Here is a 12,412-nt window from a genome sequence, read left to right as displayed (position 1 = left end):
AGGTGTGCCCTGATTATCCAGGTCAGTTAGTGCAGCAGAGGTGGGGACCGGAGGCTCCCCAAAACCCTCCCTCAAACACCCACCAACCCGCCCTGGACACAGAGCAGACTGTCTACTAGGACTGCGGGGCCGAGATGCCCAGGGACCATCTGCAGAGCAACAGACTAAACTCCCAAGGCTATTCAAGTGAGCACAGACAATTGTTCCCCCAGAGGAATATTTTTTCAGTAGTTAATCCCAGACAATTTCCCATAGAAAGGTATTCTGAATATTCCCATGGAGACAAGCACAGAGATATGCTTCACCCCAGTCAAAACACTCTGGGTAATAGAATGGAAGGGTTTTCCCTCCTTCACTGAAACAGAATCAAACCGAATGGATGTCTTCAGAAGGAAGGAAAACCAAGTCAAGAGAGCAGCTATTGTAGCTGAAAGTCTCGGCTACCCGTTAGAAAGTTGAGCTCCACACTCTTGCACCAACACGGGAGCCTTCAGGGTGGTGTAATCAAATCCTGGGAGTTGGTAGACCTGGGGGGTTTCCAGTCCTGGTTCTGATCAGTCGAGTTCCCTAGGTGCCAGAAACAATTTGCAATTCACAGAAACAATTTGTAAATGAGATTTGAAGGAATCAGAATCAACAGGAGCTTCTCCTGCAGGTTTAAAATTGCAGAGAGATCAGCCAAACAATCTGGCATTCTGTAGCCCAGGATGCCTTGTTTTCTCCTTCTCCAAGATAAAAGCACCAAACAAACATTCCCAGCAGAGCTTCCTTCTCTGGTTGCTGAAATCTGGGTATGAACGCCTTGTCTTCTTTTTCAGTGGAAATCTATAACTCCTTCAAATGGGATTTTTTTCTTTTTTTAATCTGTTTAGTCCTCTAAAAACAACCATATTGCCCTTGGTGGGACACTAACCTAGCAGAAGACACTAGAAGAAGGCCAGGATTGCAAAACAGGAAATTCCATCCTTCAGTAGTGCTGAGACAGGAGTCAAATCAGGATTTTCAATCTGGGGACCAGAGCAGTAACTAAAATAGCACCTGCAACCATCATCAGCATCCATCAGACTATTGCAATCAATCAATACTTATTGGGAGAGTACTGTACGAAGTACTTGGAAGAGTTCAATATAACAGAGTTGGTAGACTGTTCTCTGTCCAAATGTTTTTGGTCAAGGATTGGTGACGAAAAGAAGGAAGACATATGTTAATGTATGTTATATTTAACAAAGAGCAAGAGGACCACAAGGCACTTTTCTGGATGTTTCCTCACTCTCCATCTTAACTAGAGACCTGCTCTCGGTATCCACGGGTGGGACTCTACTTGCAAGACTGTCTTCCTCTCCACAACCCTATAGAAACTGTCAATATTTTTAAATTGACACATGTCGATTCCCTTGGCACCAACTGGCTACTTGGTTCTTTAGGCTTGATTGCTTTGGTTCACAATTATGCTTAAAATGACTAGCTATGTGGGAGATGGGTTCCAAGACGGAAGCTCTGGTACTTGCTGATCCACATTTGGCTATATGGGGATAAAATACTGAACCCCACGGAGGGAGAGGGCTGTTCTGGCCATCTTGGCTGAGCCCCTCTGCTTTTGCAAATCTCACCGTGAGGACAAAAACATGGGCTCGCACACACACACACACACACACACACACACAGCAAGTCGAACCAGGCTGTAAAACCTGGCACCGTGAGAGTTTAAGAAAGCTTTCATTCTGTGCTTCCTCTTTCAACATCTAGGTCCAAATCCAGTGGGAGAGTCTCTTACCCTCCAGGAACAAACATAGGAAAACTAACCTGTCTTCTGCAGGGAAAAAATAAAACAAAGAAACACCCCAACCCAGAAAGATCCAGTCATTTTGCTCCATTAACTCCCATCATATTGATGTCTCAATGTGGGGCAAAGTAGTGTGATGCAAAGCATATTTGCCTCTTGCCTGGCAAAGAACAGGCATTCTCTGAAGGGCTTGATGTGATTATTCTAGCCGATCTTAGCCTAAAGCAATATCCTCACTTGTTTCTCGCCGGGCGCCGGGCGCCACTGATAGTGAGAAGCAGAGAAAACCAGATGCCCCTGCCCAAAGCAGGCTTTCCAAGTTTCAGACACAAAACTCTGATTGAGCCTTAATTAAATCAATTGTCTCTTCAATAGGGGAGCTCTTAGAGCAAAGTAAAATGCAGAGTTATTATCTGTCAAACACAGTATCCATCACCCCACACTGCTTTCTCTTCTGGAGTTGCCAGAAAATAGTTGATTTCAGCAACACTGCTCTATGTACTGTATGTGTGCCAATATCCTCACTGTGGGAGAGTCCAAAAAGAAGCTTTAGTTTCATTGGCACCTTGAGGTCTCTCTTGCTTATCCCTATTTTCTTTCGGTGTTTCTTCTCCCTAAGCTTCTTGCCTTGTTTTTCCCTTCCTCTCCCCTCATCATTTAAAACAAAAACATTTTGGAAAATGTATTCCCACTGGAAATATGCAGGGTCTGTCTTCAGTGACTTCTACATTGCAGGCAGTCAAATATCAAACAGGCAATTCTGAGTCAGTTCAATTGTTGGTTCTCTGCTATATTGTACTCTCCCAAGTGTTTAGTACAGTGCTCTGCACGCAGCAAGTACTTAATGAATATGACTGATTGATTGCTTCTGATCAGTCAAAGAACCTGCAGAGACTCTTGCTTGGGTCCCTCCCCTGTTCCCAGATCATTCCAGGTAGATCATTCTTCCAGCCCGAGCTCTGAGCTTCCCCCTGAGATTTCTGGGTAAAGCTTTTAATGTCAATGCTTGCTTTATCAGAGATTAGGGGAAAGAATACACAGTCGATGATCAGGTATTCAAGGTGATTAGCCCGCCTTTGGCTTGTCTTCCTACTCTTGGTCCTCTTTCTCTGCTATTTTCACCTTCATTTCCTCTTCAAACTCTTCTCCCTCCCCTTCTGCCCCAGCTAAAGATTTGCTGGAGAAGGAGGTTGAATCTAATGTCAAAGAGAGGTTTTGGGATTATGTGTGGTTTTCAATTATCCTTCCCCCACCACTCTCAGTCCTCCAACCTGGTGGCCCTAGAGCCCACTTAATTCCTGGGGGGGTGAAGGGGGAGTGATATCTGATTTACTAAAAGATAGAAGGGGAAATTAAACTCCCCATCCCCCACCTCTCAGTTCCAGTAGGTCCCAGTAGGTTTCTCTGGGCTCTGCTTGAAGGAAAGCTCTTTGAGATTTCTTGTGCTTGCTCTTTCCCATGCAAGCTAACCAGGTCTGGGAGCGCACTGCTTGGCTTCACATCATCCCCGGCAGCATCAGGTGCTGTGTGGGCCAACTCAACAGCTGCCAGGAGACGTTCTTCCCCCAACCCCCCTTGCTTGGAGCTGCTGAAGGACGGCAGGATGAGAGCAGAAGCAAAACAACAAATCCCTGACCAGGTGTTTCAGCGGATCTATATCTAGGCAGATTAGGGCCGGGTGGGGGTTGGTGGTAGGGCGGTGGGGAGGGTGCAGCGGTCAGGTCTAACAAGTAGACACCAGATTATATTTTGGGGAAAGACGGAGCAAGGGGTGTTTAGTTAGTGCCCATGATGAGAAGCATTTCTTGGATAGTAGCACAGATGGAGCATCCTAGAAGGAGAAGGAAGGAAAGGAGGAGGGCATTTAGAAGGAAGGTGAATTATTCCAACCTTGATGGCTAAAATCTTTCCTCTTAATGGCAAAAACCTTTGTTGAGCAACAAAGCTTCACTGCATTAAATTGTATAGGTTCAGAGTAAAATAATAATCCTGTTAGGCAACAAATCAGTGTTCAAACAAATCAGTATGCTCAACAAAGGAGAAAGGCCTTGAATACTCAAGAGGACAGAATGGCACCCACTTTACAGAAGGGCACAGGTTGAAGGCCACACATTTTTATTGAGTGTCTATAAGTGCAAATGCCATGTTTGATGCCATGAATATCACCTGGGGACCTTCCACCTTCTCCCGCTGACTACCTCACTCTTCTTGCCACATCTAAACAGGCCCAGGCTCAGAGTGATCTCACCCGCATCTGTGTCTATGCCATATCCTTCTTGTGACAGAACTGCCATTCAGGGAGATTCTCAGATATGGTGAGAAGAAAGGTCAGGGGCTAGAGTCTCCAGAAAAGCAGGGGATAAAAGGTTAATGGATTGATTACTAAATAGCCGATTGATGCTTCCCAGGAAAAAAAATAAAACTCCCTCAAGTGCCTGGAGAGAGCCCAAGAAAAGAGTGAAAGGGAGGGAAAAGAGAATTGGATTCAGGGATGCAGAAGCACTTTCAGGCAGGCTGGCCAGATTTTTCCATTCCAAGTCTCATCCCCAGGGCTCAGAATCTCCTACTTTAGGTAAATTGGGATAAAGTTTTCATCCTATCACTCCTGTTAAAACTCCCAAGTGCCTCAAGACTGGCAGCTGGTTGTGTTTTCTTTTAAAAAAATATCTGTGATGCACTTTTAGGAAAAAAAAACAAAAACACCAAAGCATTTCACTGAAATCATCACACACACACACACACACACACACACACACACAATCAATGATACAAATTTGGGCCATATGCCATATGTAGATTTCAGGCTTCCAGTGCAAAGTCATCTGCTGCTGATAGCAGACTACTCTGATTGCAAGTCTCTTTTCAGGCCTTTCCTTAGAAAATTAACCCCAGAGAGTGATTTGGAAAGGCTGGTGGGTGGAGGGGATGGGGAGATAAAATGTAACGTGTCCAAGTACATTTCTTGCTGACACACAGATTGCTGAAGGCTGTTAAAACCACTCTGAGAGCCTAGTGCTATCAATCTTTCACCAATGGTAGTGCGATTCATCATGGTATCTTTTTCCAGTGGAAAAAGACCAAAAATGAGAGTAATTTTTATCCACACATACTACTAGGTATTCAATCAGTGAGAGCCATTTTTCTTCCTAATAGAAACTAACAGTCCTTCCCGCACACTCACCTGTAGTCCAATAAATGTGTATCGGAAGGCCAGTTAATCAGATAGGAAACTGTTTGGTAAGGCCGGGGTTCACCCGCGCAGGACAATGGCACCTTTTTCACCTAATGTATAAAACCTATGTGCAAATGTATAAAACTAAAGTTTTAGTGCTACAAATGAACCACTGAAGACATAAACCAAGTAGGAAAAAGAAACCAAGAACAGCCAGCCAGAAAAGACTCAATTTGAAACAAAATTATTTCCTGTAAGATTCCAAGGCAGTACTCTACTAGAAGCAGCATAGTCTAGTGGAAAAAGCATGCGCCTGGGAGTCAGGAGGACTGGGTTCTAATTCCATCTCTGTCAGTTGCCTGTGGAGTGACCTTAGGCAAGCTACTTAATTTCTCTGTGCCTCAGTTTCCTCATCTGTTAAATAAGGATTAAATACCTGTCCTCTTTCTCCCTTAAACTGGGAACCCTGTGTGGAACAGGGACTGTATCTGAAATGATTGTATTCTATCCAACTCAGGGTTTACTACAGTCACTATTAACTTACAGAGTTTTCTTATCTTGGTGATCTAAGATCAGTTGGTAGTTCAGAGGCAAAATGGAGAAGAAGGTTGGGAGAGACAAGTTGGCTCTCAGCCCACCTGAGGCCAGGGCTGGGTGAGCCTTGAACACACCCTCTCTTAAAACAAAACAAAACAAAACCAGTTTTGAAGACCTTAAAACATCCCCAAGGAAATACTACTATCACCATCTCTCATGTCCCTCAGCCAACTCTATGACGAGTTGCAGAATCTGCTCTTGATTTTTTTTCTGCTTCCTCTTTCCCCCGCCCCTGATTTTTGTTTTATTTTAAATCCACGAGGTAATTGGTTTTCTGGAAGGCTAACCAAATTTTCCAAATTTAATTTGCAAAGATGCTCCCGAGGATCCATTATAACAAACACTGTCCTGCAGATTGGATTAGCAGGCTCTCTGGAGCTGCTTATTTCTGAATTGAGAGTGCAGCCCGGCCCCGGGTAACCCAATTACCTGAGCAGCGGAACTTCTTGCTCTTGATCTGGCTGATGCGTTTGTTGGCAAGCCGACGCGGGCTGCTGCAGCGCGCCCCGCTGGTCTCTATCGGATTATCCTGCAGGTAATCAGCCAGCCACTTCAAATGGCAGTCGCACACAAATGGGTTCTGGGCTAAATGTCTGTGAGAGGGATGGGATGTTTAATCAGAAGTGACCCGTGACACTGCACTCCATCATCGCTCCTCTCCGACGCAAGCCCGAGGAACGGGATAAATCGAATCAGCGTCTTGCTCGGGCCTGGGGAGGGAGGGAGGGCAGCTGCACTGGACAGTGGCTGTCCACAAAAAAAAAACTTACCGTGGTTGGTGACTCATTTAGCTCTCGATCAGCCCTGCTGCCTGGCAGCAGGTGGCACAAAAATGAGGGGCAAATGGCTGTCGGACCCAGGTCTCCCTGCCTTCTCTTCTGCCCCAGTCTGCCAGCAGAGGTTCCCTCTGGGGCTCAGGCAGATCAGCTTTCTTAGGCATCTCTTTCCTGGTTGACACTTTTTGTATCCAGGGCTAATGTGGGACCTCATCACCCCTGGAGTATTAAAAATCAGATGCACCTTAGAACTCTAAGCCCAAAGGGAGGCTGAGAGGCGGGAGTTCACAACTCCTCAAAGTTTTCAAAGCCCTCTCCACCAGCAAGTGGATGTACCCCTGTGCTCTCAGACGTGCCTGAGATTTCAGGTGCCTAGAGAGGCCTAAACATCTCTGTTTGACCCTCAAAGAAGCTCTCATAGTGTTCCCTTGGTCCCTTAACTTTGGAAATGACTGCTGAGGCTCTTTGTAGAAATGCTGAAGAATAGCCCGGCACTTCTATGATCGATCCCCAGGTCCAGAGAGAAAGGCTCAAACTGGACAGAGATTTTGCAAATAATTCACTTCCCTGTTCCAGGGTTGAATCAGCAGGAGTCTTGGCATCCAGCACAATTCAAACATCTCTCCCTCAGGGATAAAGTTCATTCCACACATCCTTCAGAAAACACCTGAGTGTCTCCAAACTACAACAACGGCTGAAACTCTCACTTATTCTGCACTCTGGTGCTCCTCATTCCCCTGTGCTTCTGGTGAGAAGATGAGCCATGTGGCTCTGAAGTCTGAAAGTGGTGGTCTTAATATCTGTTATGAGGGAGTGAGTCTCTCAGGAGGCAACTGACTATCTGTCAAGAGCCATGGGCTTGGATACTTACAGAGTCTGGATTGACTGGAGAGGTGCAAACAACCCCTTGCTGATGGTCTGCAGTTTATTGTCATATAAAGATAGCAGGTTGAGATTATGCAGATCCTGAAATGTGTTCACCCTCAGGCAATTGATCTTGTTGGCATTGAGGAGCCTAGAGGCAGAGGAGAGATTTATAATTCATTATCCTTTGTAATTCCCAATACAGTAAGGCTAAATTTTGCAGTGGACAACCAAGCTGCTATCATTTGCAATTTCAGTCTTTGGTTCCTGTTACTTTTAAGTGAAAAATGTAACATCATCAAAGTCAGGAAACCCGAAGGGTTCATGGATGCTTGCCCAAGTGTATACAGAAACACACTTAAGTATTTACGTACTCAGCAACACACATGTGTTGTTACATACACAACTATAACCTATCCATGAAAATTATTGGGGAAATGTGGTTGGTGTAAATTACCTAGCTATCTTCAACTAAAAAAAACAAACTTAAAACACGTGTGAAAAATTGTCCCTTTAAAATATCCAGAGAACTGAAGCAAAGTATATTTTGGGGGCCTGAATACTGATGTAATTTCTATTTATAAGCACAGTGGATCCCCCTCGCAAGCACATAAAATAAAAACCAAAGATCAAGCAAGTATCAAAGTACATCTTTGGGGTTCTATTAAGTTGGCAGGGGATGATTTTTGATTTCAAATATTCTCCAGGAGTGCCCATCTCCTCCAAATTCCCTGCAGGGCATGCCGTGGGAAAGCAGCAGACTAGGTTGGAATAGATGAGGACTGTAGGAGTCTGAGTGAAAAGCTGAATGAATGAGAAGGCATCAGGTTTGTTTATCAAGTTATTTCCAGTGTAAGATTTTTCTCCTTGAATTTTATCCTGATCAAGCTACTCTACCCTGGATGCAATGAAGTGCATGGAGACTTCTGTACACTTCATACAGGTACCTCTGTACAGTAGGGAGGAGGACTGGTAAAAAACAATTAGGGGGCCTCCCTACCATTGGCTTTAAGGCACTCTGTTAGCTCTTCCCCATGTACCTCACTTATCTCCTACTACAAACCAACTACACACTTTTTTCCTCTAAACACCAACCCACTCTACCTCAGTTTTCGTCTTACTTGCCGCCTACCCCTTACCCATGTCCTTCCTCTGGCTTGGAGCCCCTTACCCTTTCAGATTTGACAGATCACCACTCTCCCCATCTTCAAAGTCCTACCAAAATCACATCTCCTTCAAGGGGATTTTCCCTTTCTAAACCCTCACTTCCCTGGTTAAGCCCTACCTACTACATTGCCTATGCTCTTGGGTCTGTTCACCTTATGAAATTTGATATTCATCTCTTCCCCAGCCTCACTGTATTTATGAACAAATCCACCTGTAATTTATTTTAATGTCTTTCTCCCTGTCTGGTCTCTAAGCTCCTTTAGAGCAGGAATCCCTTATACTTACTCTTTTGTGTTGTACTTTTCCAAGTGCTTTAATACAATGCTTTTGGAGACAGGAGGACCTGAGTTCTAATCGCAACTCCACCTCTTGTCTATTGTGTGACCTTGGACAAGTCACTTAAGTTGTCTGTGCCTCAGTTACCTGATCTGTCAAATGGAGATTAAAGCTGTGAGACCATGTGGGAGCGGGACTGTAGCCAACCTGATTAACTTGTATCTACCACAGCACTCAATACAGTGCCTAGCATGTAGTAAGCACTTAACAAATATCATAAAAAATGCTTTGCACACAGTAAGCACCCAATAAATACCACTGATTGATTGATGGATTGACGAGAGACAGTGGAATTTGTTAAAGAAGATTCTCTCTGGTTTCAGTGAAAAAGCACTGGAACTAAGACCAGTGATAAACCCAAGTTGCACTAGAAAATGAGGAAGATAGGAGCTTGGCCAAGCTATGCTGGACATGTGGGTCTGACACCCAGAGATTTGACTGGCACAACTGTGATTTTTATTTCTTGTACATATATTAGTATCAGACATAAGGGCATAAACAATACCATTACTAGTTAGATCATTAGTCCATTAAAACCAGTATTCTGTCTTAAGCAGAGGCAATGGGGTATTCAGAGGAAGAGTTTGATGGTTCCGTCCTAATGTTTGAACCAGGCCTAACATTTCTCTTTAGTATGTGTAACTTTTCTCTGGGTGGCCCATTCTAAGAACTTAAGTCTGCCTATATTGGGTCAGACTTAGAGCTCCCTGAGGGCAGGGAACTGTTTTTCTTCTCCAACCCGATCCCCATATAATATAGTAGAGTGCTGTAAATCATGTGAGTGATCAGTAAAGGCACTCACTGAATGGTCTTACATTCAATCAATCAATCAATTAATCAATGACATTTACTGGGAGCTCACTGTGTGCAGAATAGTGTACCAAGTGCTTGGGAGTGTATACTACAAAGAGAGTTAGTAGACATAATCACTGCTCACAAGGAGCTTACAGTGTACGGGGGAGATGGACACTAATCTAAATAAATAAATTATTGATTTTGTACATAGGTGCTGGGGGGGGGGATTGAAAGGTGTACAATAAATACTATAGATGATTCACCAATACATTTAACCTTCTCTTAACCATGCAGCATTTTCATCCCCCGAGAAGTCAGATGTCTCCATGAAAGGCACAAACCTGAATGTTGCATTTTCAAATTGAAAAGCAAGATGCTACTTCAAGTCCCCAAGGTAGATGCAGCTACCTTTCTCACCTGCAGGTAAATTTGCCTTCCCCTCCAAGGCAGAGGCATTCACCTTGCTTTCTAAGAACTGTAACCTTTTCTGCAGGGAACATCTCTGCAAATTCTGTTGCATCGTGCTCTCTCAAGCACTTAGTATACTGCTCTGCACATAGTAAGCACTCAGTATAAATACCACTGATTGATTTACTGGTATTGTCAAGAGGATACCAATCACCTTTATGTTCCCCAGACCCGGTTACTAAAAGACCACCTCCTCAATGGAGCCCCTTTGACTGATCACCCCAATCACTTTACCCCTGGCACCAATGTATATTTTGTAAATGATGTGTATTTTTAATCTTGTCATTTTTATAATTGGGTCTTTATATTTTACACTTCTGTCACTTGCTTCTGTTTGCTCTTTATCTTGGCATTTGGCCTCTTCCGAGTGATTGTAAATTCAGCTCCCCTCTTCCGATTGATTTTAAATAAGCTCGTTGTGGGCAGGGAACGTGTCTACCAACTCTGTTACATTGCACTCTCGCAAGCGCTTACTGTAGTGCTCCGCACACAGTAAGTAGTCAGTAAATACAACTGATTGATGGATTTCCTGAAGGACTCTGTTTCGTTGTCTTTTTATAATGCCTCACCAAGGTTTTTGCACCTGGTGGCTTTTCGGCTGACCAACTGTCTCCTCCATTTTTTAAATATTTGACTCTGTGTTTGTTGGGGCAGGGTGACAAAGTGGATTTCTGCTATGAAATGTTGCTGACATCATGGCTTAAAGAATCCTAGAATGGCTACTGAGTCCAAATAAGGCCTCAGAATGTCTGGTGAAGATAGCAGGGAGTGAACCATGCCTGGGCTGAGAGCCCTGTTAAGGGACTGGAATCAGGAACAGGTCCAGGATTTCTCCAGGGTTCTGATTAAGGATTCTGGAGCATTTGGACTCAACTAAGCCCCCTCAATTCCCTCCAAGAGCTCACTGGAACACCAGGAAGGGGGAAAGGTGGAAAGGAGAACTCTGGAATGACAACAGCCCTGCGTTTGGTCTCAAACTGGGAGCATTTCAGGTGAGTCCTGGAACTCTGACTCCTGTGGATACCTTGAGGCCATCTTGAATTTAGAAGTGATCCAAGGTAGGGGAGGCATAACCTCAATCTGCATAGAGTCAGAGACTTCTCCATACTGGGAAACATAACAGACACAGAATTTACTGGAAAGCCATGAGGATACCTGAGTTGAAAGAAGGCTAATCAAGGGCTTATTACAGGCACTCAGGTGGTACCATGTCTGAATCACTGGTCTTGGACAGTTTGGAAAATTGATGGGTTGCTGGAGTGCACTGGAGCACCACTGCAGAGACCACAAGGGCAGCACAAGGCTTCGATCTATTGATGTAGAATTAGCAAATTCCTTCTTAATCCATGGGAAGAACTTGAGACAAACTAACCCAATAAATCCCTCAGGAGCAGCACGAAGAAGGAACCCCTACCATAATTACTTGCATAGGCAGAGTACAGTAAGGATGACAGGATGAAACAATGGGAAACAACTGGTGTTTCAGAGAGAGAGAGGAGCCCAGATGTGGCATCTTCTCCCCATCAATCTCATTCCCTGACACCTAGAAAGTCAGAAAGCAATGAGCAAACAACATCACTCACATGTAAAACTGCAGCCTTGAAACTTGAACATGCTCAAGAGGCTGCCTGGTGATTTCCAGGGTGATCAATCGAATCCAAAATCATTTCAAGCACCTTAATCAGATGAGGGCTTGGGGGACAGGGAGGCAGCACGGGGGGATGGGCCCTATAAAGGCAAGCCACCGTGACCGTGGCAAACTGTTTATCTGGATTACAATAGCACAGACAGGGAATTAAAACATCCAAGAATCTGTGAATTCTTAAAAAAAAAAAAAAGGGGACCCTGCTCAGCTAGAACAATGCCTCCAGCCTGAGGCTCATTTGTGTTCAGTGGGATAAGAGAATTGTTCAGAAAAAAGACAAGCTGAGGGCTTCCTCAGCTCCATGAAGGATGTTTCATTTTGGATTGTGGTTGGCTATACCTGACCTTGGAGGAAGAGCCTATCTGGTAATAAGCGAGGCATTTAGGAGTGGGCCTTATAGAGATAATTTACTTGGTGGACACTACTGATGACGTTTACTCTCTAAAAATAGCCTAATTTACCTCCTTCCTGGTAGACTACTCCTGGATTTTCTGTCCTTCTTTGGGACAAGAACTTTCAGGCTGATGAAATCCTCAAGGCAGAAAAGACTTGGAGAAATCATCTCAGTTACCCACGCCTCTGGGCGGAACTAACCCAGCTTGGTCTTGGGTGTGGGTCTCTTCTGTTCTGCTTTTGTTCTCCTGCCTCTTCTGCTCAGTTCTGGGTGCCCTTATATTTTCCATTTACACACATTCATTCTCTTGTATAGCTTGTTTGCTCCCATGGCTTCAACTACCATCTCTGTGTGGGTGATTCTCAAGTTTTCCTCTTCAGCCTTGACCTCTGGCCTTTCCTGCAGTCTCACATTT

At 44.4% G+C, this 12,412-nt stretch overlaps 1 protein-coding gene across 1 annotated transcript in view; it reads right to left on the bottom strand.

Moving 5' to 3' along the window:
* SLIT3 (slit guidance ligand 3) overlaps nt 1-12,412 on the bottom strand; it is a 592,453-nt gene that overhangs the window by 96,994 nt on the left and 483,047 nt on the right. Inside the window, exons 13-14 of the mRNA XM_029051206.1 lie at nt 7,200-7,343; nt 5,982-6,145 (exon numbers count right to left, since the gene is read on the bottom strand). Coding sequence (XP_028907039.1) covers nt 5,982-6,145; nt 7,200-7,343 — 308 coding nt within the window. The remainder of the gene's footprint in view (nt 1-5,981; nt 6,146-7,199; nt 7,344-12,412) is intronic.

Source organism: Ornithorhynchus anatinus, chromosome X1 (genome assembly GCF_004115215.2).
Source record: "Ornithorhynchus anatinus isolate Pmale09 chromosome X1, mOrnAna1.pri.v4, whole genome shotgun sequence".
NCBI lineage: Eukaryota > Metazoa > Chordata > Mammalia > Monotremata > Ornithorhynchidae > Ornithorhynchus > Ornithorhynchus anatinus.
This window is presented reverse-complemented; position numbering and strand designations above follow the sequence as displayed.